This window comes from Euprymna scolopes, chromosome 6, assembly GCF_053919585.1.
Source record: "Euprymna scolopes isolate OS-2025 chromosome 6, ASM5391958v1, whole genome shotgun sequence".
In the NCBI taxonomy this organism is placed as follows: Eukaryota; Metazoa; Mollusca; class Cephalopoda; order Sepiida; family Sepiolidae; genus Euprymna; species Euprymna scolopes.
The window spans coordinates 74,756,198-74,783,324 of record NC_136487.1 but is presented as its reverse complement, the minus strand read 5'-3'; the positions used below and the strand labels follow the sequence as shown (position 1 = coordinate 74,783,324).

The following is a 27,127-nucleotide window of genomic DNA, read 5'->3' as shown; positions in this document are numbered from 1 at the left end:
ACCGGTCGGGCAGACAAGGTAATGTTGCATCGTAGAGTCCTGCTCTCAACATTCCTAGATGGTTGGGTCAATTTTATAGCCCCATCTGGTCATAACTTTTGATCAACCCATTTTTATTCTTAGGCAATTGAGTGTTTCCCACTGGAGCCAGGGTGCTTCTGAACTGATAAGAAGGACTTATAAAGGATATTATCGATGACATTTCAATATCATACACTCCTTTATAATAAATAAAAAATGAACAAAATGCAACACTCAAGAACAACACCAACAAATAGCAATCAACTCAAACACAGCATTTATATATATTAAAAAATAGTTTTATTTAACACAGTACTTTTTTTATTAATGGTGTGAAGTATTAAGTCTCTTTTTCCTGGTAATCCATTACAAAACTAGAAAGGTTGATATTCATCAATATGGAATTAAATTCATTACAGTTTTTTTATTAGAGCAGGCTTAGAAATTTTTTTGATGTACATAGCTACGCATAAATCCGTATGTCTGGATAAAAAAGAGAAAGATTTAGAGAAAGCCATTGCTACTTGTGTAAATAGAAATCCCTTGGTAAGGTATTTATCCATTTGTGTGCTCCACCTCAGCGTGCATATTTCCTGATAAATAAATTTTACATCTCATGATGAAGTAAAGGACAGATGTTTCCTATTAAACTGATTTGATTTTCCCCCACGTACTGTATTTATAATCGAAATTGCAACGCTCCTGGCCTGTTTACTATACCTATACATGAGAAGAAAAAAATTAGTCCCCCATAGAATTCACGTGACTTTCGGACGAAGCACGCAGTGAACATTCTGCTATCTGTTTGCATAAGCCAAACGGGGTTCCTTTAAAGCTAGCATCTATTTTAAAACTTTTGAACGTATATAGAGAATCTGCGAAATAACGATTCGCTACAAATCTCAATAGGGGAGATTTCTATATCCGTAGGAAGGAGAGCCATTCTTTAGACGTCTGTTCAACAGCCATAGTCTGGTCTCTTCCAGAGATATTGTAAGGGATTTGGTATAGCTGAGAAAGCTTCCCCTTGATATCAGCAGTTGTTGGCGTGTTGATTCGCATCCATGAAGGAGAGAACGTTCATCACAGATAGTTTTTGTGTTCTTTACTCTGCTGGCACTTCCCATCTTACATCTGAAGGGGCAATGCCAGTAAGGAGATGTAGATTGTTCAGGTTGATAGGCTTCAAGCAATGATCAAGCAGCAGGTGTTTTTTTTGTTTTTGTTTTTTTTTTTTAAATTACATTTTCACTCCAAACAAGGCAAATCGCCACTTTGGTGTAGGGGGCTACTATCAGGGGCAACAACTACTGGGGTACTATGTAGGGATTTGGGCAGCAAGATGTCGGTTCACGTTACACTTGAATTTCTGCACGTCAGTACTGTTGGAGAAGCAGGGACCTGGAATGGAATTCCAGAGTCTAGCGGTTCTGGGGAAGAAACTATTGGAGTAAAAAGATCTTTTACATCTAGGGATCTCTACAGTGTGGGGGTGGGATTTAGCAGCCTGTCGGGTTTGTCGAGGGTGCTCACGTCGTGGGGGCACAAGTGATTGCAGTTCGTCAGAGCATTCACCACTAAAATACTTGTAGAAAAGGCAGAGGGATGCAACATTTCGTCGATGGGACAGAGGCTGAAGCTTAGATGCCAGTTCAGGGCCTATCAGGTTTGCGACTCTCTTTTGAACCTTGTCAAGGAGCAAGAGACTAGTAGCAGATGCACCAGCCCAGATGTGACAACAATACTCCATACATGGGCGAATGGTGGCCTTATAGAGGATACTTTCGGGTGTTAGTAGTTGTCTAGCACGGTAGAGAGAGCCCACCTTTCTTGCAGCGGCCTTGGCAATGCCTTCAATGTAATTGTTCCAACTCATGTTTCCTGTGAACGTTAGGCCAAGGAGTTTGAAAGATGTACTCTCAGATAAAGAGTCGTTGGCCATTGCTATAGGTGGTAGAGAGGGTTTCTTGTAATTATTGAATGAAACTAGTTTAGTCTTGGCAGCATTGAATGCGACCAACCACTTTTGTCCGCATTCCACCACAGATTGGAGGTCGTCCTCTAGTGTTTCTACCATTTCTTTAGAAATGTGTTCATTCATCTTCCTGTCGTGCCTGCCATAGAGTGTAGTGTCATCAGCATATATACCCATCTCAGAGGCAATTTTGTCGGGGAGGTCATTTATGAATATCAGGAACAATAGAGGTCCAAGGATAGAACCCTGGGGCACCCCCGCATTTATATCATATTGTTTAGATGTACGACCGTCGAGGACAACCTGGATTTTTCTCTTATCTAAGAAGGATTTAATTATGTTAAGTATTCTACCAGTGATACCGTATGATCTAATTTTCCTGAGGAGACCCTCATACCATACCTTGTCAAAAGCCTTAGATATATCTAGAGCTGCTGCTCTGCCCTCCCCCACTTTGTCCAGTGAATGGTATATACGTTCAGAGATTACAGTTAGGATGTCTGCTGTGGAACGGGCTTGTCTAAATCCATATTGTTTGTCAGTCAGAAGTTTAGCATCTGTAAGGTGATGGACTAGAGCATGGTTAATTAAGGTCTCAAATATTTTGGCGAAAAGTGGGAGGAGGCTAATGGGGCGATAATTTGATGGGTCAGTCTTTTCGCCAGAATTCTTGAATACTGGTACAACAGAAGCAGTTTTCCAACAGCCCGGAAAGCAAGCTTCATTAAGGCAAGGTGTTGCTCAATGTTGAGTTGAGTTTTTTTTTGTTTTTTGCATGTGTTGATCTCTCTCAAACAAGAAAAGCATTTAGATCATTTTACATTAAATTTATATATGAAGCTGACCCTCCACTCTAAATTCTAAACTAGGCAAAAATGTATTATAGTTAACAATGAAAATATTTCACACTGAGAAATAAAAACGGAATAAGAACGAAAATTGAAAGCCACAAAATTGAATTTCATTAAAACCAATGCTATCAAGTTAATTTGATGGACCTAAAGAAGCTTGCCCCTCCCCGTCTCTAATTTTGTTTTTTTTCATCTTTTTTCCATTCAGTGGATTATTATTGAATGGACACTAGTCTACCAGATTATCCAAAAAAAAAAAAAAAAAAAAAGAAAAAAAAGGTCAATATTCAAATATTTGTAGGGGTGCTCAGGTTCTAATGCAACACTCGTCAGTTGATCACCCATTTTAGAACCAATCGATTAAAGGCTAAATTTCATGAATTTAGCCTTTTTTTTTTTTTTTTTTTTTAAAAGTAGTTTAACCTTTTTAAAATAATCTAAAAAAGGCTAAACTGCTTTTTGTCACAAATATACAGGGTGGTCGCTAGAAAAGCGGGAAATTTGAAGGTCAGCTTAGATCATGAATAAAATATGCGATTGCTATTTTTTTTATTGCACCAGAAGATTGGCCCTTAAAAAGTTCAGACTTAAATGTCATGGATTACTGTGCTGGGAGCTTGTTATTAACAGAGACGCAGAACTGTCCACGTGACATACACTCTATTGATGACTTGAAAACGTGCTTGGTAAGAGTTTGGAATGATATCCCACAAGTTGCCCTTCAAACCGCCACATGAGCTTGGATTTCTAGGTTAAGACGCTGCAGTGAAGTGCACAAATGACATTTTGAATATCTATGAGTATAATATAACATTTGTCTTTGAAAAACTTTGTAAAAATTATTCTTTGTAAAAATAATTCGTTGTTAGACAAATTTCTTGCTTTTCTAGCGACCACTCTCTATATTATTTGCTCCAGTTTTTTTTTATAAAAATAATTATTCTGGCTAAGAAAAGTTTTAGAGCGGAAACATTTTCCCTTACTCAGCAAAACAGATTAAAAGGGACTTATATGCAGTTATACAGAGTTATTTCCCTTGAGTTCTTTTAAAATAAATATATGATTATAATTAAATAATAATTGTTCTTTTATACACAGTGCTTCATGTTTACCTAATCATTAGTGTAGGATAAAAATTCCTGCGAGTTGGGAGATTCAAACCTAGCCACAAAGCTACCTTTAACTCCATTTGCTAAGCCTCTACCTCCGGGCTACCAAACTATTACAATGAGAATGAAAAGAATTTAGAACAAATAAATGTTCAATTTGAGCGCAGACATTAGATAATCCTGTGTTCGAACAACAGGAAGTCGTGAACATTGCATAAACGCTAGTTTACTGCCTATTAGTTTATACTTCTCAGACAGTGTCCATCCTTAAGTATTCTTAAAGGGGCTTGATAATTATGATTAAATCTAATATATAAAAAAACTATATTTCTGTCTGTTTCCATATTTTCAAACTATCTCCTCCGAAACTAAAAGTCACAGAATGGCGCTAGGGGCCTCTAATGATTGAATTTTATGGGCCGTTCTTTTATGGGTCTTTAGCTGATTAAAATTGTTTTTAAGGGGTCAAAATTGAAAAAATCGTTAAACATTTTATACATATTTTTAAGTGGTTTGTATGCGTATCATGTTAGTACAGTGGTAATGTTACCAGCTTTGAATGCTACAGTTTCAGTTTCGATTCTAGCTGATAGCACCTATATACTTTTTTTTTTTTTTTTTTACTTTTGAAATCACAACTATAATAATATATACGAAATGTGGACAAATTAAAATATCATATTTATGCCAGCCTCTCCCCACTAGTAACAATTATTCTTTTATATTATATACTTGCGGGGGTACCTGGCGTTGCCTGCATGTGGAGAAGTTTTATGGTAAGAGTATTGAGCAGCAGAGTCCTAAAAAAGTTTAAAAATTAATCAACTCCCTAAAAAAATATGAAAATAGCAGTGAGTACTTGTGTAAGCGCAAAAAAAAATTAGCTTCAGTAGCCAGGCTCGAACCTGTAATATGAAAGAGGAAAATAAGGTAAAAAAAAGCGAACTGTTTAGCCACAGCACCCATGCGACAAACGACGTCGGTGGGTTTCAAAATAAGACTATTTATCGCAAGGCGTATGATGACTTTGCAAAAATGTTGATGAAAAAAGTGATCCCTCCTTGTAAAAAAACAGCCCAGTTGACGATGAAATAGTGTATGTTTTGGGCCAATTTTTGGATATTTGTCGGCCAAGAGACTGAGCTTGCAAATGATACCAATTTTGTCAGTGTTGGTCGCATGTGTTGATTCCAGTAAAGTAACTGGCCCTGACGGCATTCCAATTATAGTGTTGAAAAAGCTTCAATCATAACTTGCCCCCATACTTACAAAACTGTTTAAGCATTGCCTTAAAGAGAAGTGCTTCCCAACACCCTGGAAAACCTCATCAGTATGCCCTGTATTTAAGAATTCAGGTGATAAGTTGTCCCCCTCTCTGTACAGACCAATAAGTCTCCTGGTTGTGATGAGTAAGTTGCTGGAATCCATATTAAATAGAAAAGTAGTCAACCACCTTAGCAGAAATAACTTTCTTAGTGACATACAATATGGTTTCCGTTCTGCTAGATCTACGGCAGATGTGCTAACGGTTATATCTCATAGGATTAGTGAATCTTTTGACAAAGGCTTCCTCTCTAAGGCATAACAAAAGCCTTCATTAAAGTATGGCATAAAGGCCTACTTCACAAGATTTCCAGCTACGGTATAACTGGAAATGTTTTCTCGATCATTAAATCATTTCTCTCTGATAGGCTCATAAGAGTAGTGGTTGATGGGCAGAAATCAGAGGCCCTCAATATTAATGCTGGGGTCCATCCTGGGCCCAACTCTCTTCCTGATCTACATCAATGATCTCTCAAAACACATACTTAAATCATTCGTGGACACTGACCATCTATGGCAACACATCTAAGGTTCTCTCTAATTCTCTCTCCTCTGATCTTGAGCGCGTAGTACAGAGGGGGAAGAGGTGGCTGGTTACTTTTAATGCATCTAAAACCAAGCTCCTATCTTTACATCATCAACGCTTTGATCCCCATCTGGCATCAATTGAAATGGATGGCTCTCGACTAGGGGAAGCTCCATGCTTTGATAAGTTTCTAGGCTTGACCTTTACTCCTGACCTGAAATGGAACACGTACATCAAGTCTATTGCCAAGGTCACTAGAAAAATGGTGGGATCCTTCTACCACTCCAGAAGATATCTCACTGCTGACGCAATTCTCTACTTATATAAAAGCCAAGTACGTCCAAGTATGGAGTACTGTTGCCAAATCTGGGCAGGAGCTGCTAAAAAACACTATCCTGCCTTGACAGAGTACAAAATAGGCTTTGTGGCTTAGTGGAGGATGTCCTTTTCTCTTCCCTGCAACCTCTCTTCCATAGGAGAGTCGTTGCGAGCCTGTTTTTGTTTTATCATTACTTCCATGGTAAGTGCTCGTCTGAGCTCCAATCTCTGGTCCCCCCTCGCCAATCTTTCACGAAAAACACCCGTCCAGCTGAATCCACTGTGAAAAATTTCCCCCACTCTTTATCTGTGCCTAAATCAAAACGTAGATTCCATGAACAAAGCTTCTTTCTTAGAACTGCACACCTGTGGAACTCTGTTTTGTCTGCATGTTTCCCACCTGACTACAACCTGGATGTCTTCAAGTCCAACATAAACAAATTCCTGATGAACCACCCCCTTAAGTAGTCACTTTATCAAATCTCAACACTAACGTTCTGTACACGCAATAACCCTTATCCCTGAGTGGCTTCCTGGCCTTGATACGTGGTGACCACCTTGTAAAAAAAAAAAAAAAAAAAATTAAAAGAATTAAGGTCTCACAGGATTTGTTAGCTCAACCTAACGATTGCTAAATTACTCTATTCACTTTGTATCTTTTGCCGAGTAAATTTTTTTTATTCTTAATACTAGTTAATGGTTGTTTTTTTTTTTTTGCCTTATTATTTTCTGTTAATCTTGATATTCCGGTTACAATAGCTCCAATGAGCAAGAAAACTTTATAAGGTTGGATAGTGTCCTAAAGTGAGAACATTGATGTTGGAGTGACAATTGCTGTTACAGGAAATTCAGATATAAAGAAAGCGAGACTGATATTGAAAAAATCATTTATTCATTTTTTTGTTTCATAACAATTGATAAAATTCATTAGGAAAAAAATAATCTTAAAAAAAAAAAATATACAAGTACAGTAACAAATCTTTTAATCGCATGGTTTCATTGTTTCTGATTAGAGTGTGCTCAATCCTAAATCAACATCTAATTCTGTTGCAGACGTGAGGAAGATCATTTTGTTTTGGTTCAATTGAATCTAGAAGAAATATTAGTCCCTTTGCAGCAGTAGTCGATTCATATAAATTCTAACCTGAAAATAGAAATGAAAAATAAGAAAATTTAATTTTAAATATTTCTTGTTTTAACGCTTCATATTGATGTTTATATGTTTATATTAAGATGTTAAATGAATACCTTGAAAGCATATTGTCTTTTTGTTCTCAGAATATTGCAGACTAAAATGTTTTTGACTCCTAATGGGGGTAAATATTTATTTTATTTGACAAAAATACAAATAAAAATGTGGCACAAGGCCGAAAAAGGGGGGGTGGGGGTTAATGTTGACCTAACTAACATAACGTTAACTTAACTAGACTCTTTCACCAAAATACCAAAATCACTCTGTGGACATCCTACTTTAAACCCGAAAGTTACAAATATATATATACATGATGTGGGGGGTTGGGGATAAAAATCTTATTTACAAAATCGTATGAAAAATATACAATGATAAAAAGTGGTTAGTAAAAAGAACCCCCTCACTACTAATTGTGGCGGATAAAAAGCTTTGTCAGTCGAAAAGATGTAGGTCCCACGAAAGCTAACTTTATTCAAACACCACAAAAATGGCCTACATCTCTGGCAAAACAGTTTATCCGTCACCTAAGGGGCCGGGATTGGGGGTTATTGAACCAAAAGTGGGAGAAAAAAAAAAAAAAAAAAAAAAAAAAAAAAAAACGAGGGACGCTGGGACAGGGAAAACCAAAAAAGGAGATTGGGGCGATGACAGCATGCATACTCTAGCTTAGTTAAAAATCGAACAAAAATGCCTAACTAGCCTACTCTAGGAGGTCCGATGCATGTCTATGTTTTATCAGGTTACCCAAAATCCTTAAAAAACCTAAGCCACTCAAAAAAGAAATTCAAGACTAGCTCCATTCACTTTACACAGTCGCGAAACTTTCACCCACCTGTCGTTGAAATTCACAGGAGCGAGTTTCACCTTCTCCAGCTTAATTCGCATTTTCAATCGATATTTGAAAATGAGGACAAGCTGGGGAGCAGTGAAGGTCTCATCTCCGTAAACCTCCTTCTGTCGCGTCGTCCAAATCACGCCTCTCAAAACTGCTAGTAAACACAGAAAAACATAGCGTTCTTCTTTCTCCATGGTCGGTGCCCAGTTGCAGCACGGGGAAACCGACTCCAGCACAAAAAACCGCCCGCTCAGCATGCGAACCGTGAAGCCTTCAACTAACTCACACAACGGTCGAACGATGGCGCAGTGGAAGAAAGCATGATCAAGGTCTTCCTCCCATTCTCCGCATCGGACACAATTGGGTGTCTCCGTAAAACCCGCTGCGTAAAGTCTTTTGCCGACCCAGAGAGCATTTCGTATTACCAGCCAGGTGAGTGATGCCTCGTAATTATCGAAGCAGCTCGACCCAGGCGCCCAAGGCCATATTAAGCGGCGCTCCTCCTTCGTAAAACCGAACTCCTCAATCTTTTCGTCTCGAACGGATCCCCTCACTAACGCCCGATATAGCGCTTTGCGAGACAACAGCTGGGTGTCAGAGAGGCTTTCTTTAACCCGTAGAAGAAATCTCAAGGCCTGCCGACACTCGCGATAGAAAGGGCACTCGTTTCGGGGCAACCTGTGTGCCTCCCCCTCAGCCGAATGCACACTCTCCAAAGCCTGAAAGGCTTTCTTAGTGTCTTCTATCCAGAAGACACCGTTTCCCTCTCTTGGTGTACACATTCGATCCAGGTATATCAGCCTAAGAGTGTGTCTACGTATTTCTACACTAGGCATACCCAGACCGCCTTCAGACGGATGCAGGTAACAGACCTCCCGGGTAACCATGGCTTGCTTTCCGCGCCATAAGAACGCGAAAAGAGCACGCACCAGATCAACTAGTGTGGTCTCCGGGAGTGGAAGTACTGATAGACGGTAAAGGATCAGGGGGTAGATATGAGAATTGCATACCTCCGCCCGACCCTTCAAAGACAGATTTCTCAAGGCCCACAAATGAGATGCGACCTTGACCGCTTCCAATACCTCCGACCAATTTTTCTCCAGCTGGAGACCGGGACCAAACCAGACGCCGAGTAGCTTGCATGGCCCATCAGCCCAACCAAAGGGTCCCTGAAGGGGCATACCCCTCCAGGCACCGATACGTAAGCCAATAGACTTAACGTAGTTAATTATGGCCCCTGTGACCTTGGCATACCGACTTGTTTCTATGTCAACGACTCTAATCTCGGCACTGCTCGTTACAAGCACAGTCACGTCGTCAGCATAGGCGGTATACTTTACCGGGGTAGAGCCACCTGGCAAAGTAATCCCGCGAAGGACCGGATTCACCCGAAGCTGGCGCAAATATGGCTCAAGCGCCAGCACATATAACATTGGGGATAACGGACAACCTTGACGGATCGATCTTGTTAACATGAAGGGTTTCGACCTCACCCCATTCACTTCAACCATAGCACCGGGGTTGGCATACAAGAGGCAAATCCAAGAGCGAAACTGGGGACCAAACCCAGCCGAGCGAAGAACAGCCTCTAGGTAATGATGGTCTACTCTGTCGAATGCTTTGGACTGATCTAAATTAATCAGCGCGGCTTCTGTGTCGACTTTTTCTACGATCAAGCGTATCGTGTGCAAATTATCTTGAATCGTCCGGCCCTTAACAGAACAAGTCTGTTCGGGACTTATTAGACGGTGTAAGACAATCTGCAGACGATTTGCTAAGATCTTGGCCAAAATCTTTAACTCTGTGTTTAACATCGTTAAGGGCCGGAAATTACCTATCCCATCCCCTCCATTTTTATCTTTGCGTAACAATTTAATGATCCCCCTGGTAAAGTACTGAGGTATGCACCCGTTCCTATACCAGGAGTTAAAAAGTACGGTCAGCAAAGGAATAAAAATGGGCGACAGCCTCAAATACACCTCGTAGGGCAGACCATCTATCCCAGGGGTCCTGTCTAGCCCGACCTGTTTCAAGGCCTCAATGACTTCTTCCTCTTTTATGCTACCTTCACACCTAGCTGCTTCGGTCGCCTCCAGGCGAGAAAAGTCGGCTAAATAGGTGTCAAACTGTTCAATAGTCAGACCGGGCTCCTTGGTAAAAAGCTCCTGAAAATGAGTCCGAAAACCCTCCAAGATTCCGTCGTTTGAAGCTACGGTTCGTCCGTCCGGCAATGTGACACTGGCGATGTGTCGATCTGCAGAACGTCGAAACTCCTCTGCACGCAGTGACGCGGCCATGTTTGTTGCCTCGTTTGGCGCTCTTTTTAATCTAGCCCTAACTAATAATCCCTGGTCCTCCCTGTTATCCAAGGAGTCCAGTTCAGCCTTAACTATAGTATAGCTAGCACTATCCCCCTCCTCCACCGCCCTTTCTAATCTATCTTCTAGCGCCGCTTTCGCTGCTCTAGAACTACGGTTGAGCCGGCGACTAAAATCAGCAGCGAAGGACCTAATGACTTTTTTAAGGTTGCCCCACCACTTATTTCCGATGATAGCCCCCGTCAATTCCCTCTGTATTGTTAGTAGAAGCTGTTCCCGGAAGTCCTTCACATCGAACAACGACGTGTTGAACTTCCAGTAACTAGCCATCCTAGGTTTAACACTATCTAAGTTTACTCGAACCCGGACAAGCCTATGGTCCGAATAAACTATACTATGAAAACTTGGACAGTCTAAAAGCCCTAGGTCGACTCTCCTAACTAAGAACCGATCGATGTAACTCGAAAGCTGCACCGGATCGGAGCCGCGTCTACCTGTCCAAGTCCATGCTAAATCCCCGGGTTTTTCGTTCCGAAATTTATCGACAAGATCAAACTTGTCGACAAAGTCTCGAAACGCTTTAGCATCCCGGTTCTGGTTAGTATCCCTTGTGGTATTAACCCCATGATCTAACTCGGGATCCAGGACCGCGTTCCAGTCTCCCGCTAAAACTAACCGTCGAGACGAATTCATGAAAGGCTCGATTCGCCGAAAAAAGGAAACTAGCTCAGTACGGTTATTGGGCGCATAAACCCCAATAAAACGAAATGCCACATCCTTTACGGTAACATCCAGAACGAGCAATCTCCCCTCTGGATCTGCATAAATAGGGTCACACGATGCATCAAGAGTGCGCTTAACTAGCCAGGTAACCCCCCTTGCGTGGGTATCATAATGTGCTGAGTAGAGCTGAAAGTCCCTAAGGAGCACATCCTGATAGTCACTTGGAATAAAGTGAGTCTCCTGTAGACAACATACATCCACACCAAGGCGTTGAAGGTCGCGTGCAACTCGAAGTTTACGAGAGGCGTCCCTCAACCCTCGGACATTTAAAGTAGCTAATCTTAAAGAAGCCATCCCGAGCTACTTAGGGTTGGGAATCCTGATCAAACATAGACGGTGTCAAGACACCGACAGCTGTCCCCATGGATCCAGTGGTCATCTCAGTGGTGATTGACCCGTCAGGGGACAAACCGCCGATGTCAAGAGGAAAGGTTAGTTTAATGGCCCTATACAATGATGGATGCATTTTGATAGGGACCCGTCCAATACATGATTCTTTCATTTTTTGTATGTCGTTATCATTGAAAAAAACGGCTGGAGGAAACAAATTAAAAGCGCTATTTGCTTCCTCCATCATTGTCCACACTCCTCTGGCCTCTGCTCTGGGCCTTACTACAGTCAATAATCTTGGGGCTTTGGGGAAGTTTTCGGGGTTAGTGGTATCCTTTTTCTTTATATTTTTTAAGGCTAGCAAATTTTTATAATCCTTATTCTTGTGTGCTTTCATCACAGTTTCTCTTTCGGTTGAGATTTGACAAACTGCTTTGCCTGTAAAAAAAAGGGGAGATTTTTTTTTTCGGGATTCTCTCTCGGAAGAGGGGCTCCTTTGCCTTTTTTTATCTGTCGGAGTGGGAGGGGGCATATCTGTTTTCATGGGAGAAGGGGGAGGAGTGCTTTGAGGCGTGTTAGCAGGAGTGCAGAAGGGGGAAGGTCTCGGGCTTCTCTTTTTGGGAGGAACGCCTAGAGAGGTCATATTTTTCCCTCTAGTCGGGGGTGTAGAAACTATTGGGGCTGGAATTTTTTGGGGGAAACGTTTTTCTTTTGGGTTAGGTTTTTCCGGGAACAGGGACTCTGGGAAGGGAACGTGTATTTTTTCTTTTCGTTTTTCATCGAGAGATTCTTTTAATTTTAGCAGTTCTTTATATTTATTCCCTCCGGGGTCTTTGCTCGAACGTATTTCAACTTTTTGTTCCTTTGTTAAGGATTTTGCATAGGTTGGTGATGCTGCTTTTCTGATTGGTACGGTTTTCCATTCACCTTTCTCTGGTGATGCAGCTTCGGTGTTATAAACTGCTTCGATCTCGTCAGTTGATAGACTGGGAGGATTAGTTTTATCTGTCGGTTCTGGTATTTTAAATCCAGGTTGTGCGCCCGGCTCTAAATGTGGTAATACCCGATTTTTTGGGTTTCTCGACGTTGTTTGCTTCTTGGGGCACGTATACGTTAAGTGCCCCACTTCTCCGCATATCCAGCAAGCCGGACGCCTTCCTGCCACTACTATAGGTAGTTTCTCCTCCTGTGCCTCGATGTAGTATGGTATCTTATAGTATGCCTCCTTATTCAGCAAAATATCAAACGACCAGACACCATTGTACTGGTCGACGTTTACTCCAGAGATGTCTCCGTATTGCAGTAAATACGCCGCCAAATATTCCCCTGGTATTACACCTGGGACTTCGAATATGGAAATGGTTGTCCGTCTCCGTCCCAGGTATTCCATCCTCAGAATGTATTCTGGAGTGATGATTTCGTTTTTCGAGAGCTTAATGCAATCTTCTGGAGATTTAAATAGGGCTGCCCAGGTGTTGTAGCCCTTTGTCTTGGTTATCCTTTCCGCTCTCATTCCCACAGTCGCAATTAACTTTGTCACGGTGTCTTTGGTTGATCTAATCAGCTTCTTGGTTTTTCTGTCGATGACAAAAAGTGAAATTGTCTTTTTGGCAAATTCATCCATCCGTAGTTGTTCCACCTTGATGCCATTCGTGGTGACATGCTCTATGCATTTCTTGGCTTCTTCAAGAAACGATTCTACGTCTATTTTTACTGCTGGCGGCTTCTTCCAGACTGCATTCTCCTCTTCTTGCCTTTCCTTGACAGGTTCCGACGGCTCACAGCTGGTAGATGCCATGGCCGACGGGAAATGAGAGAAAAAAAAAACGCGAAGATCCGGGACTTAAAAAGGTAACAACGGGGGAAGAGAAGAAAGAGGAATAACAAATTTAACAATATATAACAATAATAATAACAATAATAATAACAGTATCAGCGCAATGAATATCGTATACAACCAAAAGACGAGTAATGGGGGTATGAGACAAATGGATTCGCCAATCATTTTTATAACCAACGGCTGTGCTAAACAACCAATGAAAACGTTTCAAAATTATTATAAAAATTGTCGAATTTTGGATTCAATCAGTTCGCCGTTTACTACGTCACGGACGGCATTTAATTCTTGGCCACCATCTTGGTTACTGATCTGAACTACGCCGCCATCTTTGTTCAACACAATATCTCAGAACTTAACAGGTTAACTATACCACGGACCGCATTTGATTCTTGGCCGCCATCTTGGTTACTGATCTGAACTACGCCGCCATGTTTGTTCAATACAATGTCTCAAAACTTAATACAACATAAATTGCTGGTGACATATCAAAAATTACTTGAAAAATTGCTTACAAGATTTATTTACCAGTTTTTTTTTTTTTTTTTTTTTTTTTTTTGTTGTAAGTTTCAAATTTTGGTGAATTTTAAAAAATTGTTTTTATCATTTCCGGTTATTTAATGTCAAATCACTCCTAGATATTCTAAGCATTAGAGAGTGTGGTAGAGAGAGAGAGAGACCTGGTTTGAGCATGTAAGTCACACAATTATATACAACCTAATTGATCTCAACACTTCAGGTGAGTATAAATCGTATGTTACTTGGTGCTGATCACCAAGGAGTTCAGAACACGTAGTTTTGCATAACAAGCACATCTGTTACAATGTATCTATAAAAGCCAGTTCTGTGTGTTTTTGCGAGTGCATAGCTGTGTTTTCAATAAAGTGACAAATTCTTTTTAAAACAATATACTTTATTCAACAACCAATGTGTGGCATGTGACGGAGAGAGAAGTGGAGGAGTGACAGCGACAAACTGATTCGTAGCGTGCGTCTCTCCTTGTGTCTCTGACCGCCATTTCCTTGTTTTCCAAAAACTATTTGCTTCTATTATGATTGCATAACTCTGCATTTATTGTTCCTTTATGCAGTATTGATGTTTCCAACTTGCATCACAGGTAAGATTCTGGGCTACTTTTTCCCACTTGCTCTTTTTAGGGTATCCGACATCGCCCGGGAGTGTTACTTCAATTCTCATTCTTGTTTATTTCAGTATATGGCTGGTTCCATTATTTTACAGTGGTACCCTAAACATTGTATAATAATAATTTTCTTTTCTCCATTTCATCCCATCTAGAGAGCATCCCCACTTAGAGACCGGCCCGCAGGAACTCAGGTTCCTTTACAAACCAAAGTGGAACGAGCAGTCTATCAACTAGACGGGGTTGGGAGGGTCCTACTAATCACTACTGGAATTTTTTTTTTTTCGCCCTCGACACAAATGAATTATTGTATTACCTTTGTTATCTTTTTTGTTTTTACACGTTAATAAAAAATGTTTTAAAAATTGGGTGCTAAGTAGGACGTCCTCAAGTACGAAAGGGTGAATGCGGTATTATGGTGAAAGAAGATTCTAGCTAAGAGAAACTTTTGTTTAGTTCTAGAGTGACAAGGATGACCAACGACCCCCATTCCCCCCCCCCTTTTGAGTTGGCCTTGTGCCTAAGTTTTTTGTTCATGTTCATTTTTTCCTGAATAAAAGATTTAATATCTCAAAGTGTAGTATCTGTTCTTACTACATGCTGTACTTATGTTTGTAACTTTGTGATATAAAGTGGGGGGATCACTTTTCTGTATTAATTTAATGTAAAATGATCACCCACTTTACAACCAGTCAGTCTCAAAACCATTCAAGTCATTCTCCAGATCATTCAAGTTGTTTTTGAAGGACTCCAGTTATTTTTTAAGCATTTAAGTCATTCTTAAGATCATTCAATTCATCCTTAAGTTCATTAAAGTCATTCTAAGTCATTTACTTTTTATTTATTTAAATCATTTCAGCCCATTTTTCGGTCATTTTAGTTTATCTTTAAGAATTTCATGTCATTATTCATTCATTACATGAGAGCATGCGACTAATGGCTATCAGCCTTGTTCTCGCAAACTTAAGATCATCAATAGGTATTTCAAAGACATGGGGGTGACAAGAGATATCACAAATTAATCCTTTTATCAGTGCAGAGAAGTTCTTATTGAATGATATCTAATCATCTTTGTTTTGGCCATCCTCTCCGCCTTTGACAAGGGGCATTCTATCCTAAATTTTATTTTCACAATGATTGTCATTTGTATGTATTACATGCCTGTACCAGTGTAAACAATATTCTACTTTTGCATAATATTGTTGTAAGTTTGGACTGGAAATCCAACACAATATCTTTGCTTCCATGACTTCCAAGTCTTATTTCTGCTGCCTTCATCGACAGCCCCTGACCCTCTGACAGCAGTGTTCATTATTAATTACAACAAGAGTGTCTATTTACTTCTATCATGTCTGTGTATGGCAGGGGTCGGCAACCTGTGGCACGCCAAGCAATTTTCAATGGAACGCGGAGCCCCCAGCTTCCAAGCTCCAATATAGTCGAGAATATATAATTCGATTGCCTATTATGAGAATAACTTAAACAAAATCCAATTCTATAGCCAAGAGCAAAGTGGAGAAGAAAAATTAATTCTACGCGCGCTGTCAGGGCCAATGAAATCGTGAGAAAGGAGAACTGGCGTCACACAGGCTTCGATGATGTAGTCATACGAGTTACAGATGATTGTCAATTCATTGTTGAGCTGTGAAATACGGTGCATCAGTGGCAAGCGGCGATAATAAGTAAAATCATGTTTTTTACTTCGTGTTAATTATTAGAGTTACAGAATTGTTCAGTGGTCAAAATATGAATATAAGATTTGGTATAATTGTCTTTCAAATTCTTAAAAGTGTACTTTTAATTTTTATGCTCGTAACTGGTATTAGAGATGAGCCATTTCAATAATCTATATACCAAACAAAATGGTATGATTGGGGGAATATGTGGATGAAATATCTTTTGAATTGTGAATGTCACGTACGAATGGGAGCTAATCAAAACCTTTAGACTACTTCTGGGACACCCTATACATAATTTTTCTCCACAGCAAGGGTGAGGATAATTTGGTTAGTATTTTATATATCATAATTGATGTTTGTGTAATTAGGCCTATTTATATTTTCAGGATACCCCTGGTGTTAGTTATGGCTGAAAAGAAAAAATAACTTGATCATCACCCATTTCAAGACAACTGGACAAAAGAACATGGATTTGTGCTTTCTGCTGTAAAAGTGTTGTCTGTCGCACATCTAGTGTACAAACCAAAATTTAATCTAAGTTTAAAACCTCAGAGGAGAAAGGTGAAGCCATCAAAAAAGCTATTTCTGGTTTCAAAAAGCTGTTGGAATGAAGAGTAAAGTTACTGAATGTAGTTACAAAATAGCCCAGTGTGTGGCTTTGAATGGCAAACCTTTTACGGATGGTGAATACATCAAAGGATCTTTTTTGAGCGGTGCTGAAGTTTTGTTTCGTGATTTTACAAAATAAAGACGTTATACTCTCTCGAATTAGAGAAATACCAGTTTCTGCAAGATCAGTTGAGAGGCGCATATCTGACTTGGCTGAAAATGTAACAACTAAACAAACAACTTGATTAAAGCAATCCCATGTATTTAGTGTCGCCCTTGATGAAAGTACTGATGTAAACGATGCATCTCTCCTAGTTGTGGTTGCAAGATATCACGAGAATAACCACATTTATGAAGAGTTGTGTTATTTATTACCCCTTCATGATAAAACCAAAGCAGAAGATATCTTGTGTGCATTTACTGGTTATTTTTCTAAACAGGACATTGACTTGAACAAATTATTTTGCATAACAACCGATGGTGCTGCTGCAATGATTAGCAAGAAGAAAGGATTTGTAAAACTTCTTGAAAATCATGTTGGACGCAAACTATTAAGTTTCCATTGTATTATACATCAGGAGGGCTTATATGCAAAGACCCCAACTTTGAATTTGGTCTCTGTGATGAAAACTGTTGTTGAGATAATCAACTTTCTTATTTCTCACTCTTCATTGGTTCACAGGCAATTCAAATCTCTTCTACAAGAATTGAGTGTGAATATGGAGATCTTCTGTTATACAGCAATGTCCACTGGCTTAGTTGAGGCAAAGTTTTAGCCAGATTTGTTTGTTGTCTTGAGACTATTAGGGCGTTTCTTGAGAAAAAACAGAAACCATTTCCTCAACTGAATGATGAAAGCTGGTTGTTAAAGTTAATGTTTATGACCGACATGAACACACATTTAAATGAGCTTAATTTGAAAATACAAGGACAGGGTCAAATAGTCCTTGATCTTTTCAGCTATTGGAAAGCATTTACAATGAAACTTGATATTTTTACCCGTGACATCAACATCAAAGCATTTAAGTTCTTTCCAAATGTGAAAAATCATGCAAATCAATTTGAAGTTAACATAGATGAGCTTCAATTGTACATTGAAGCACTCAAAGCAGAATTTAATAAATGAAGCCAGGTATTCTACATTCATGAATCCTTATTTTCATATCTTATTAAGCCTGACATTCTTGATTTGACAAATACACAACTGAAACTTTTTAGCTAGATGGACATTGATGATTTTGAAATGCAACAGGTTGATTTTAGGTCTTCAGAAATATGGACATTAAAATTTGCTGAACTAAGAAAGTCTCTGGAAGATGAAAATTTAGAAAAGTCTGGTGCTATTTTGAACTGTTGGACTTCTCTCCCAAGCTCATTCATCTGTTTGAAGAAAATGGCTTTTGCTCTTCTCTCGACTTTTGGTTCAACTTATTCTTGTGAGCAAATTTTCTCTCACATGAAAGCAGTGTTGTCTTCACATCGAAGTTGTCTAACCCCTGAACATTCAGAAAATTGTATAAAGCTCAAAGTTACAAAGTATGTTCCCGACATTGAGGAATTAGCAAAGACCATGCAAGGACAAGAGTCCCATTAATAATAAAAACTTTACAAAACCTTTTAAGAAACTGTTTTTTCATATTATTTATAAACTTTGATATTATTGTATATTTTATAAAATAAAATACACTGAGAACAGGTATATTGACCTTGATTGCTACAAAATATGAATGTTGACACACTGAATAATTTGAAAGCTTAAGTCGGCACACAGTTAGCAAAAGGTTGCAGACCCCTGGTGTATGCTATGGAAAATGCTAGAACAATCATTTTGTTTCAACTAAAAACATTTCCAGAAAGGCCTTATACAAATCTACACTTAAAATAGAGAGAGGCATAACTTACAGCCATTTAAGATTAGAGAGATAGGTGGTTTTATAGTATAGAGCCCAGGTGAAAATCACATTCCAAATAAAAACATTTTGATATAATTACATATGCAAAAATAAGTATCCTCACTAAAAATTAGGCGAAATTATCAAGTAAAACTTTAACTAGAAATAAATTTTTGTATTTTGACGATCTTGAATTCATTATTACTTGGTTAAATGACAAATCGACTTATCTCTTCCTGGTTTATGGGATTTCCACTCTTATCAATGACAAATCAGCAAAATACAATTAAACTAATTTTTATTTTCAATTAAAATTTTACTCAATAATTTTGGTGCTTATGCTGTTTAGCAACGATATAAAAAAACAAAGATGAAAAAAATCTTTATGATGTATGTGTTCGTTATGGAATGAAGTTATCAAAAAAAAAATTGTTTGATTTAATCATGTAGTTTTTTTTTGTTTTGTTTTGTTTTGTTTATAGAAGAAAATCAAATTTTAGTGATAGTGAGCATGATGGAGCCATGTTTGTAATTCGAGCTACGAGGACAGGAGAAGGCACCAGCAGAGATAACTCCATCTAATTCTTGAACTTTGTCAAAATTTGACAAGATTATTTTTACAGTTTTGAATAATTTTAAGTATTCTTTTTTTCTTTCTATTTTTATTTTTCTTTAAAAAAATCGTCTCAAAATTTATTAAAATTATTAGAACTTCATGTGTTTTGACAAACTTCAAGAATTAGATGGAGTTATCTCCCCTGGCACCCCCTTCCCGCTCCTTGTACCTGGAATTGCCAACATGGCTCAGTCACGATCAGGCACTAAAATTTGATTTTCTTCAGTAAAAAAAACTATTTAATCAATTAAGTGATTTTTTTTTTTTTATGAGAACTTCATTCCATAATGGGTACGTACATCATAAAGATTTTCTTTATGTTCTATTTTTTTAATATCTTTGCTAAGCTGTATAAACACCATAATTTTCCCTGATTTTCTGTGTAGATACCTATTTTTGCCCGATACACAAGTGTTTTCCTGTTAATTTATTTGGAACTGTGATTTTCACTTGTGTAACTGCAATTTTTCACTTATGCCTCTATCTGTTCAAGCGCCTGAGAAAATCAGAGAAAATGATACTCACCAAAGATTACGTAGGTATCATACCAGCATCAGTTAATTTCTTAACCAATTCTTCTACTGATTCTACTTTCTGTCCAGCTTCCCTCACTGGTGGGTCCTCAACTGAAATAACTTTCTGGTGAGGTGTCAGATCAACACCATAATCTGCAGGTTTCTTTTTGGCCAAGGGTTTCTTCTTTGCTTTCTAAAATAACATAAGTTTATGAATATCAATTCAAACAAAATGTCTCAATTATTAGATCTTCTTTAATGGCTCATAAACTATATTTCAGCTGATTAGATGTTCCTTAGTATACGAAGTGTTAAATGGTGGGAGTCAAATTTATGAATTGGAAAAAAATATTGACGTTTTGAAAGTATTCCCTAGGATTCATATATTAATTCAGTACTTGTCCAGAATCCCCCACCACCACCACCACCACAAAAAAAAAAAAAAAAAAAAAACGAAAATGAAAAATTTGTACGATGTATGTATCTGTGATGAAAAGAATATATTGAGCACCAAAAATCATGTAAACTGATTATGTAATATTTTTAAATAAAAGACGACAACAACTACGGATGGCAGTGATTGCTGAGAATGCAGTTAGGAGATTCGAAGTTCTTATCTTATTAATTTTCTACCTCATCGTTTTTGTTTGTAATTTTCGGATATGTTCATTACTACAACATGAAAATTAAGTAAATACTATTGTGTACACAGCGGAAGAAGGTCGGAGGTTACATTGACCAAAATGTGAAAATAACACTCAAGCTGAGAACAGTAGTTCGAAGAATTGCTATTGATTTTACTTGAAATTCAATATTTTGATTTTCAAATTTCATTATTATAACAAAAAAGGCACATTATTTTTTTTTTTTTTTTATAAAAAAAAAAAGAAAAGAAAATGACCATTTATATAGCTTTATACTGGTTTCATTAAGTAAGACCTACACTTTGTAGTGATGCTTATATCTATTTATATTAATGAACACCATGACAAGATATTGTCTTTGTTATAACATTGCAAGCCATAATGCAAGTTATAGGAAAGACATTACTCAAAAATTTGTCAGAGGTTAAACAAAATCACTTAAAAAATCCATTTATCGTTATGAAGCTTTTTTTGTTTTTTTTGTGTGTGTTTTTGAATTTTTAGTGACGTTTCGTAATTTTACTTTTTTTTTAGTGATTTTACATCTTTTCTGATTTTTATGATTTACTCACTCGAAACACTTTCATTCAAACTATAAAATCTTGAACCTTTTACATGACTACCAAAATGAAAATGCTTAAATTTAAAACTAAGCTTATTACCTTGGCAACAGAACCGTAAATGATGTTACCTTATTGAAGAATAATGTGTCTACATAATGTTTTCGCAACATTTCACTCTTCATATTACACTGCTGTAGAAGTTCTTCACATAAGTTGTCCATCATAGATGATTGTTTTATGGCACACCAACAATTTTCGGAATACTTATTTTCAAATTCAGTTATTTTAAGCTTAAAATTCTTAATATCTTTAAATGTTCCTTCATAAAACTTGCTTTAACTACTTGTTCATGATGTACACTACATATATATCCAGTTACAGTCTCATGTAATACCTAGAACGAATTTGATTCAAACCATACAGGGGATATGACAACACGTGGCCCCACCAACAAGCCGCCTACCCCAAACATATTGTGCCATCAATTTATCTCGATTTCTCAACGCTTTCCTGACATGGCCCAAGCCACGATCTGTCTCCAACTGTTTCCAGCCTAGAACTGCCAGACTCAGCTCTTATTGTTGTAAACTGGACTTCACCAACTGGACTGTAGTTTAATGTACTGTTGTAAAAGATTTTCCTACTGTTGTAAAACATTCCCAACCAGACACTGACACTGTCACCAAGTCCAACTTTGTGTCAGTAAACCATTTTCTATTTTCACCCACCAACAGCCACTCCCCAATATCATAAAACTAAATATATCACTATTTATTATTCAGTCCTCATGTCAAGTTTCTTTTGTCTATCTTTTAAAACCTACTTCCTTTTCTTTTGTCACCTATCCTTTTGCCTCAGTTTTAATGCTCATAGTATCACAGGCACACAAATAGGTACTACCACTCCAAAATACTAAACCCAGGAATAACAGAAACTAAAAGGTTATTCTATACTCCCTGTTATGATATGTTAATTTCTTTCCCTTCGTCTTATAATTTCTGTGCAGGCTACTGCTTGCTTGTTTTATATATGTGGTCTCAAGTTTGCAAGATTTTAGATTTATATAAAGACTGGAATGCTATTTTTTTTCAGTCAGTGTTCATTCTTCCTGAAATATTCTATTTTTCTAATGTCAAAAAACTAAGTATCTAACAAAGGGGATTCTTGTTATACTCCCAAACTGAAGCATCACTGTTTCGATTTTTTTTTTTTTTTTTTTTTTTTTAGATAATTGATAATTTTGATTATTCAGACTACTGTTTTCATCTTGGTTGTTATTCTCGCACCATTTCAGCTGATGAACCCAGCCTAATTAATAGTGATGGGACGATTCCAATATTTTTACTGATGCCGATACAATTACCAATTCCGTGCTAAATTCCCGATTCTGATTCTTTATAAATCTCTAATTATTTAACTATAGAGTTGTTATTTTCCCCTTGATTTTCGTAAAAACACATGTTAAATATGCAGATATTTTCCTAAACGTTAAAATACACTTGTGGAGGATGATCTATCGATTTTAGCTTTACTGGTAATTTAAAATCAATAAATATTTATTATTTTATCATTATTACCAGCAATGGAAGATTTGGGTTTAAACAAAATCAAATAAAAAAAGACAAAAGAATCGTTTTGGCATCGGAAAATAGGCATCAATTTTTGCGATTTCAATACCGACTCCAATACCCCCAAATCTTCCAATTTTTCCGATTCCGATTAATCGTCCCAACACTACTAATTAGACCTAGTTTAGAATTAAATATAATATGAGAACTAATTATAAATATATTAAAATACACTAAAAAAAATATTATAATTATACAGGTATATACAGTAGTAAATAATAATAATACTGCACATTTAGACTAGGTTTAAAGCTTCCAAAATTTATACTAGAATTGTCCACATGGAACTGTAGCAAAAAAGCATTAAAAACATTGATTAACAATCAGTTCCAATCAACAGTCTTCTAGAGATTGAAGGTTCAATTCTTATAAGTGGTAATAACTCAGAATAATTAACACTTATCTGGTCATGGCTGACTGAACAAACAAAAAACTACTCCCGTGGATTAAAATAAAGGGTTCACTTTAAAATTCTGTACAGATGCCCCAACTTCGTCACAAAGATTCCCACATTCGAAAACATGCACATGATGAAGTTTGAAAGTTACATAGGCTGAAATGTTGTGAAAAGTTTTTGGTGATTTAAAATTTAATCTTGAAAAACTGGTTTTGAAAATATTTATTGATAACAATAACAACCTTTGCTCTCTATAACTCGATTCCATCTGTCAATGAGCTTATAAATGCATTGCTTATAAAATTCTTTATTATATCATAAAAATCTGTTGTATTAATAAAATAAATAATAAAATGAATTTACTCACAAATTTCAATCGAAAGGTTATTTTTTGTAAATATATTTTTAAATTCATATAAAAAGTATTTACAATCTTTTTTTTTTTTTTTTAATTTTTCCAATTCTGTGTACTATTTTTATTTTGTATTTTTGTTTCAAAGTTTTACAATACAGTTTGTGTCAAAAAATTTTTTTTAAAAGTCACTTCAGTTTATTTAAGATTTAATTTGAACCTTTTACTCCAATTTAATTAATAAAAAAAAAAACACACAGGATTGAAAAAAAGTCTCCATCTAAGAATTTGCCAAAAATAATTGCGACTGTGACCAAGTCGTTTTATTGTTTATTTTAATAACATTTTTTGCGCTGACGGACTTAGTATATCGCTTGTGTAAGAGGGGATATTTAATAAAAATCTGGAAGTTTCTTTAGTAAATATCTTTATAGGTATGGACGTAAAAAGATATTTGCCAAAAATAGCCTCTCAAAACTTCTGAGTAAATTCGTTTTGTTGTTATTCACAAGATTGTTTTATGATATTTTACGCTGACAGGCCCAATCGATCGCCTGCGTGGAAGTTGCTTTAATTAGTAACAGTGGTAATTTAGTTGTACAATGATCGTGCATCATTTTTAGTCGTACATACTTAGTAAAACCCTTTAAAAGGTTTTATAATCCACAAAAGAAGTGATAATCCAAGGGAGGGTAGGCGAGGAGAACATGTAGGCTAGGGCAAGATTTCTCAAACAAATTCTATAAAATTTTTGGTCAGTAGTGTTGTTTTAGAATGAGCATTATCATGATGGAAGATGGGTCTCTTTTTGTTGACTAAAGAAGATCGTTTTTAGGTCAATATGGGTGAGAATATTGTGGAAAAATATGAATGATTGTGACAACAAAGTAGATGAGAATAATATTCCAAATAATGCAGCATCAATACTGGACAGAGTTCCATGATATTTCTTGGATGAATCTTGTAATTACTTACCATAATATTTGGTAGCGTCGCATAACGAGGTTCGTTTAACCTCAAGTCAGCACTGATAACGGCTGGTAATTTTACTTCAATATTTTCCAATCCACCGTCGATTTCTCTTGTAACTTTCAGACTTCCATCATTTTTCTCTATTTGTGATGCAAATGTGGCCTAAAAAGAAAAACAGGAAAAATGAAGATAAATATATGAACATACGTCATATTTTTAATGGAGATTTGGTGTCTGATCAGAACTCAGAACATTGTTTAACAAAGAAGACCAGTCAATATATTTATTTAAAAAGTTAAGAGATTTGATAGATAGCCAAATTATCTATTATTTTTTTATTAGCATGATATGGAAATCTGATGGAACTTTCTAAATCAATCTGTATAATTTATTGTTAATAATTGTAAACATGCACTATGCTGCATGTTTTAGTGATGCATATGAATGGCAGATGTTGCAAGTGATAGATGTTGGCCTGAAAAAAAGTGGGGAGACAGAGAATTGAAAATATCTCTAGCTGGAGTCTGGCCACGCAAGAGATGTTTTTTGTTTGAAATAAAAATTGTATCTCAAAAGAGTTCAAACTGAGATCAACCTTTGAATAAACACTGTCTAGCTATTATCACAAATAGTCAACATCTGGATGGCTGAATGGTAACCACTGACAAAGGAAAAAATGTAAGATTTTCCAGCCAATGGTGAAAAGATAGTAGATTCCAGTAGATGGGAAGGAGAGGCAGTTAAAACCCGTCCTCTAAGTATGCTTCAGACAGTTGGCTATTTTGAGGACTGATAAGCAGATGAGTGGCATATCTCTCCATGCAAGATGGGCCTTTCGTTAAAGGATTGTATTGATGGGACTTAACACACATATATATATATATAATTATTTTTTTTTTACTATAATAATTAAATAGGACAGAAAGCTTGGAGAAAGAGTTTACTAATCAAGGCAAAAGCAAACTCAAAAACAAATATAAATATTGCTATTTATATGGTAATCCCCACCAAATGAAAAAGCTCAATACATTCAATGATGATAGTAGAGCTTACGATAAATCATAGCAAGAACAAAGCTGTAAAATAGAAGTTTACAATTAGTTTTTATTATTCGGCAGAATACTTTGGAACTGGTGTGTTAGGTAATCCTTAATCCACAGTTTCAAAGAATGCTTATTCTTCTCATCAGAGGAAAAACTGTTAGCAAAATAATGATAGGAATGCTAGATATTAGAATTTTTATGCATTTGCTGGTTAGTGCATGAGATGAAACTAAAAGAATTTATGAGTTTTAGTCATAAAATATGAAAAATATAAGAATGTAAATATAAATAGAGAAACAGTTCATGCGAAGAGTTCTTTCAGAAATATTTTGATGAAAACGTCAAATAGATGGATATGGGCATATAGATATATATATAAGAGCACGGATGTACATTTATAGATCCATAGGTATATATTTGATTCAGAGTTCAACATTAAAACAAAAAGAAACCAACCATATATAAAGAAACGGCTGCTGTGATGGAGGTTATTAGTTCCTATTTACAATGCCTCCCCATAGGACAGAGTGAGACACCGGGGTCGTTTTTTAATGTGGAGAAAAGGAACAAAAATTTTAAAATTGTCTCAGTCGTGAAGGACTTCTCCTCCACTGACAGAGAACAATAAATTGAAGTGCAGTATCTGAAGAAGAGATACTACACTTTGATCTTGACTCGAATGCCAAAAAAAAAAAAAAAATCCATCGTCAGAGATAGGAATTTAAAATACTGACAGCCAAAATGAATGCTTCCATGTTGGCAAAGAATATTTGAATTGTGGTGAGGAAAAGAAAAGAAAGCAGACTAAAAACTAGGTCACGCGTTACCATAGCAATGAAGCTAGATGAGCAGAAGCAAAGTAGACAATGATTTTATACCTACTGTCTGGGTTAGCTGAATTTAAGAGAATAAAGGGAAATCTTGGGGGATTTTTGTAAGAAAATTTTAAAGAATACTGATGATATTAATAATGCTAATATTATTACTATTATCATCTTCACTACTACAACCATTAATCTTATTATTACTATTAATAAAAATAACAATAATAATGATAATACTTTATACATATATAAAGCTGAACGTCTCTGTGTGTGTCTGGTCACGAATAGGCTCCTATATTGTTGACTATTATAGAAAACTGATCACATATAATGATAGAAGATATATCGAGACACAGGAATGGGTATGTTTGATCTGGCATAATGATGATTCATTAAAATTGTGGGGTCTGTGTACGTGCCTGGTCCACAAAGTATGGAAATAAAAAATTTAAAAAAAAAACGTTTACAAATGTTTTTGATATAGATGTCCATAATAATACTTTGATAAGTATGTTTTAACTTAAATAGGGATGGTATAATAAAATTGTGGGGTCTGCGTTCGCGCCTGGCCTCCATAGAATGGAAATAGGCACAAACTTTAATAAAGACTTTTCATATCTATCTGCGTAAGTATACTTTGATAATTATGTTTCAGTTTGAAGAAATATGGTATAATAAAATTATGGGGTGTTCGTTCGTGCCTGACCTCCATAGAATGGAAATATGTCCCAAAGTTTAACAAGGTTTTTTAATATAGATCCACAGAATTGTGATAAGTGTTTCAGTGTGAACAGGTATGGTATAATAAATTATGGGGTTTATCTATTTTAGTTT

General features: G+C 36.8%; 1 protein-coding gene across 1 annotated transcript in view; it reads right to left on the bottom strand.

Moving 5' to 3' along the window:
• Positions 1–6,998: 6,998 nt before the first annotated feature.
• The window catches only part of LOC145277710 (electron transfer flavoprotein subunit beta-like), a 39,818-nt gene continuing 19,689 nt past the window's right edge, over positions 6,999–27,127 (bottom strand). The window contains exons 5-7 of the mRNA XM_080129408.1: positions 24,430–24,588; positions 19,881–20,063; positions 6,999–7,267 (exon numbers count right to left, since the gene is read on the bottom strand). Coding sequence (XP_079985534.1) covers positions 19,887–20,063; positions 24,430–24,588 — 336 coding nt within the window. The 3' untranslated portion in view covers positions 6,999–7,267; positions 19,881–19,886. The remainder of the gene's footprint in view (positions 7,268–19,880; positions 20,064–24,429; positions 24,589–27,127) is intronic.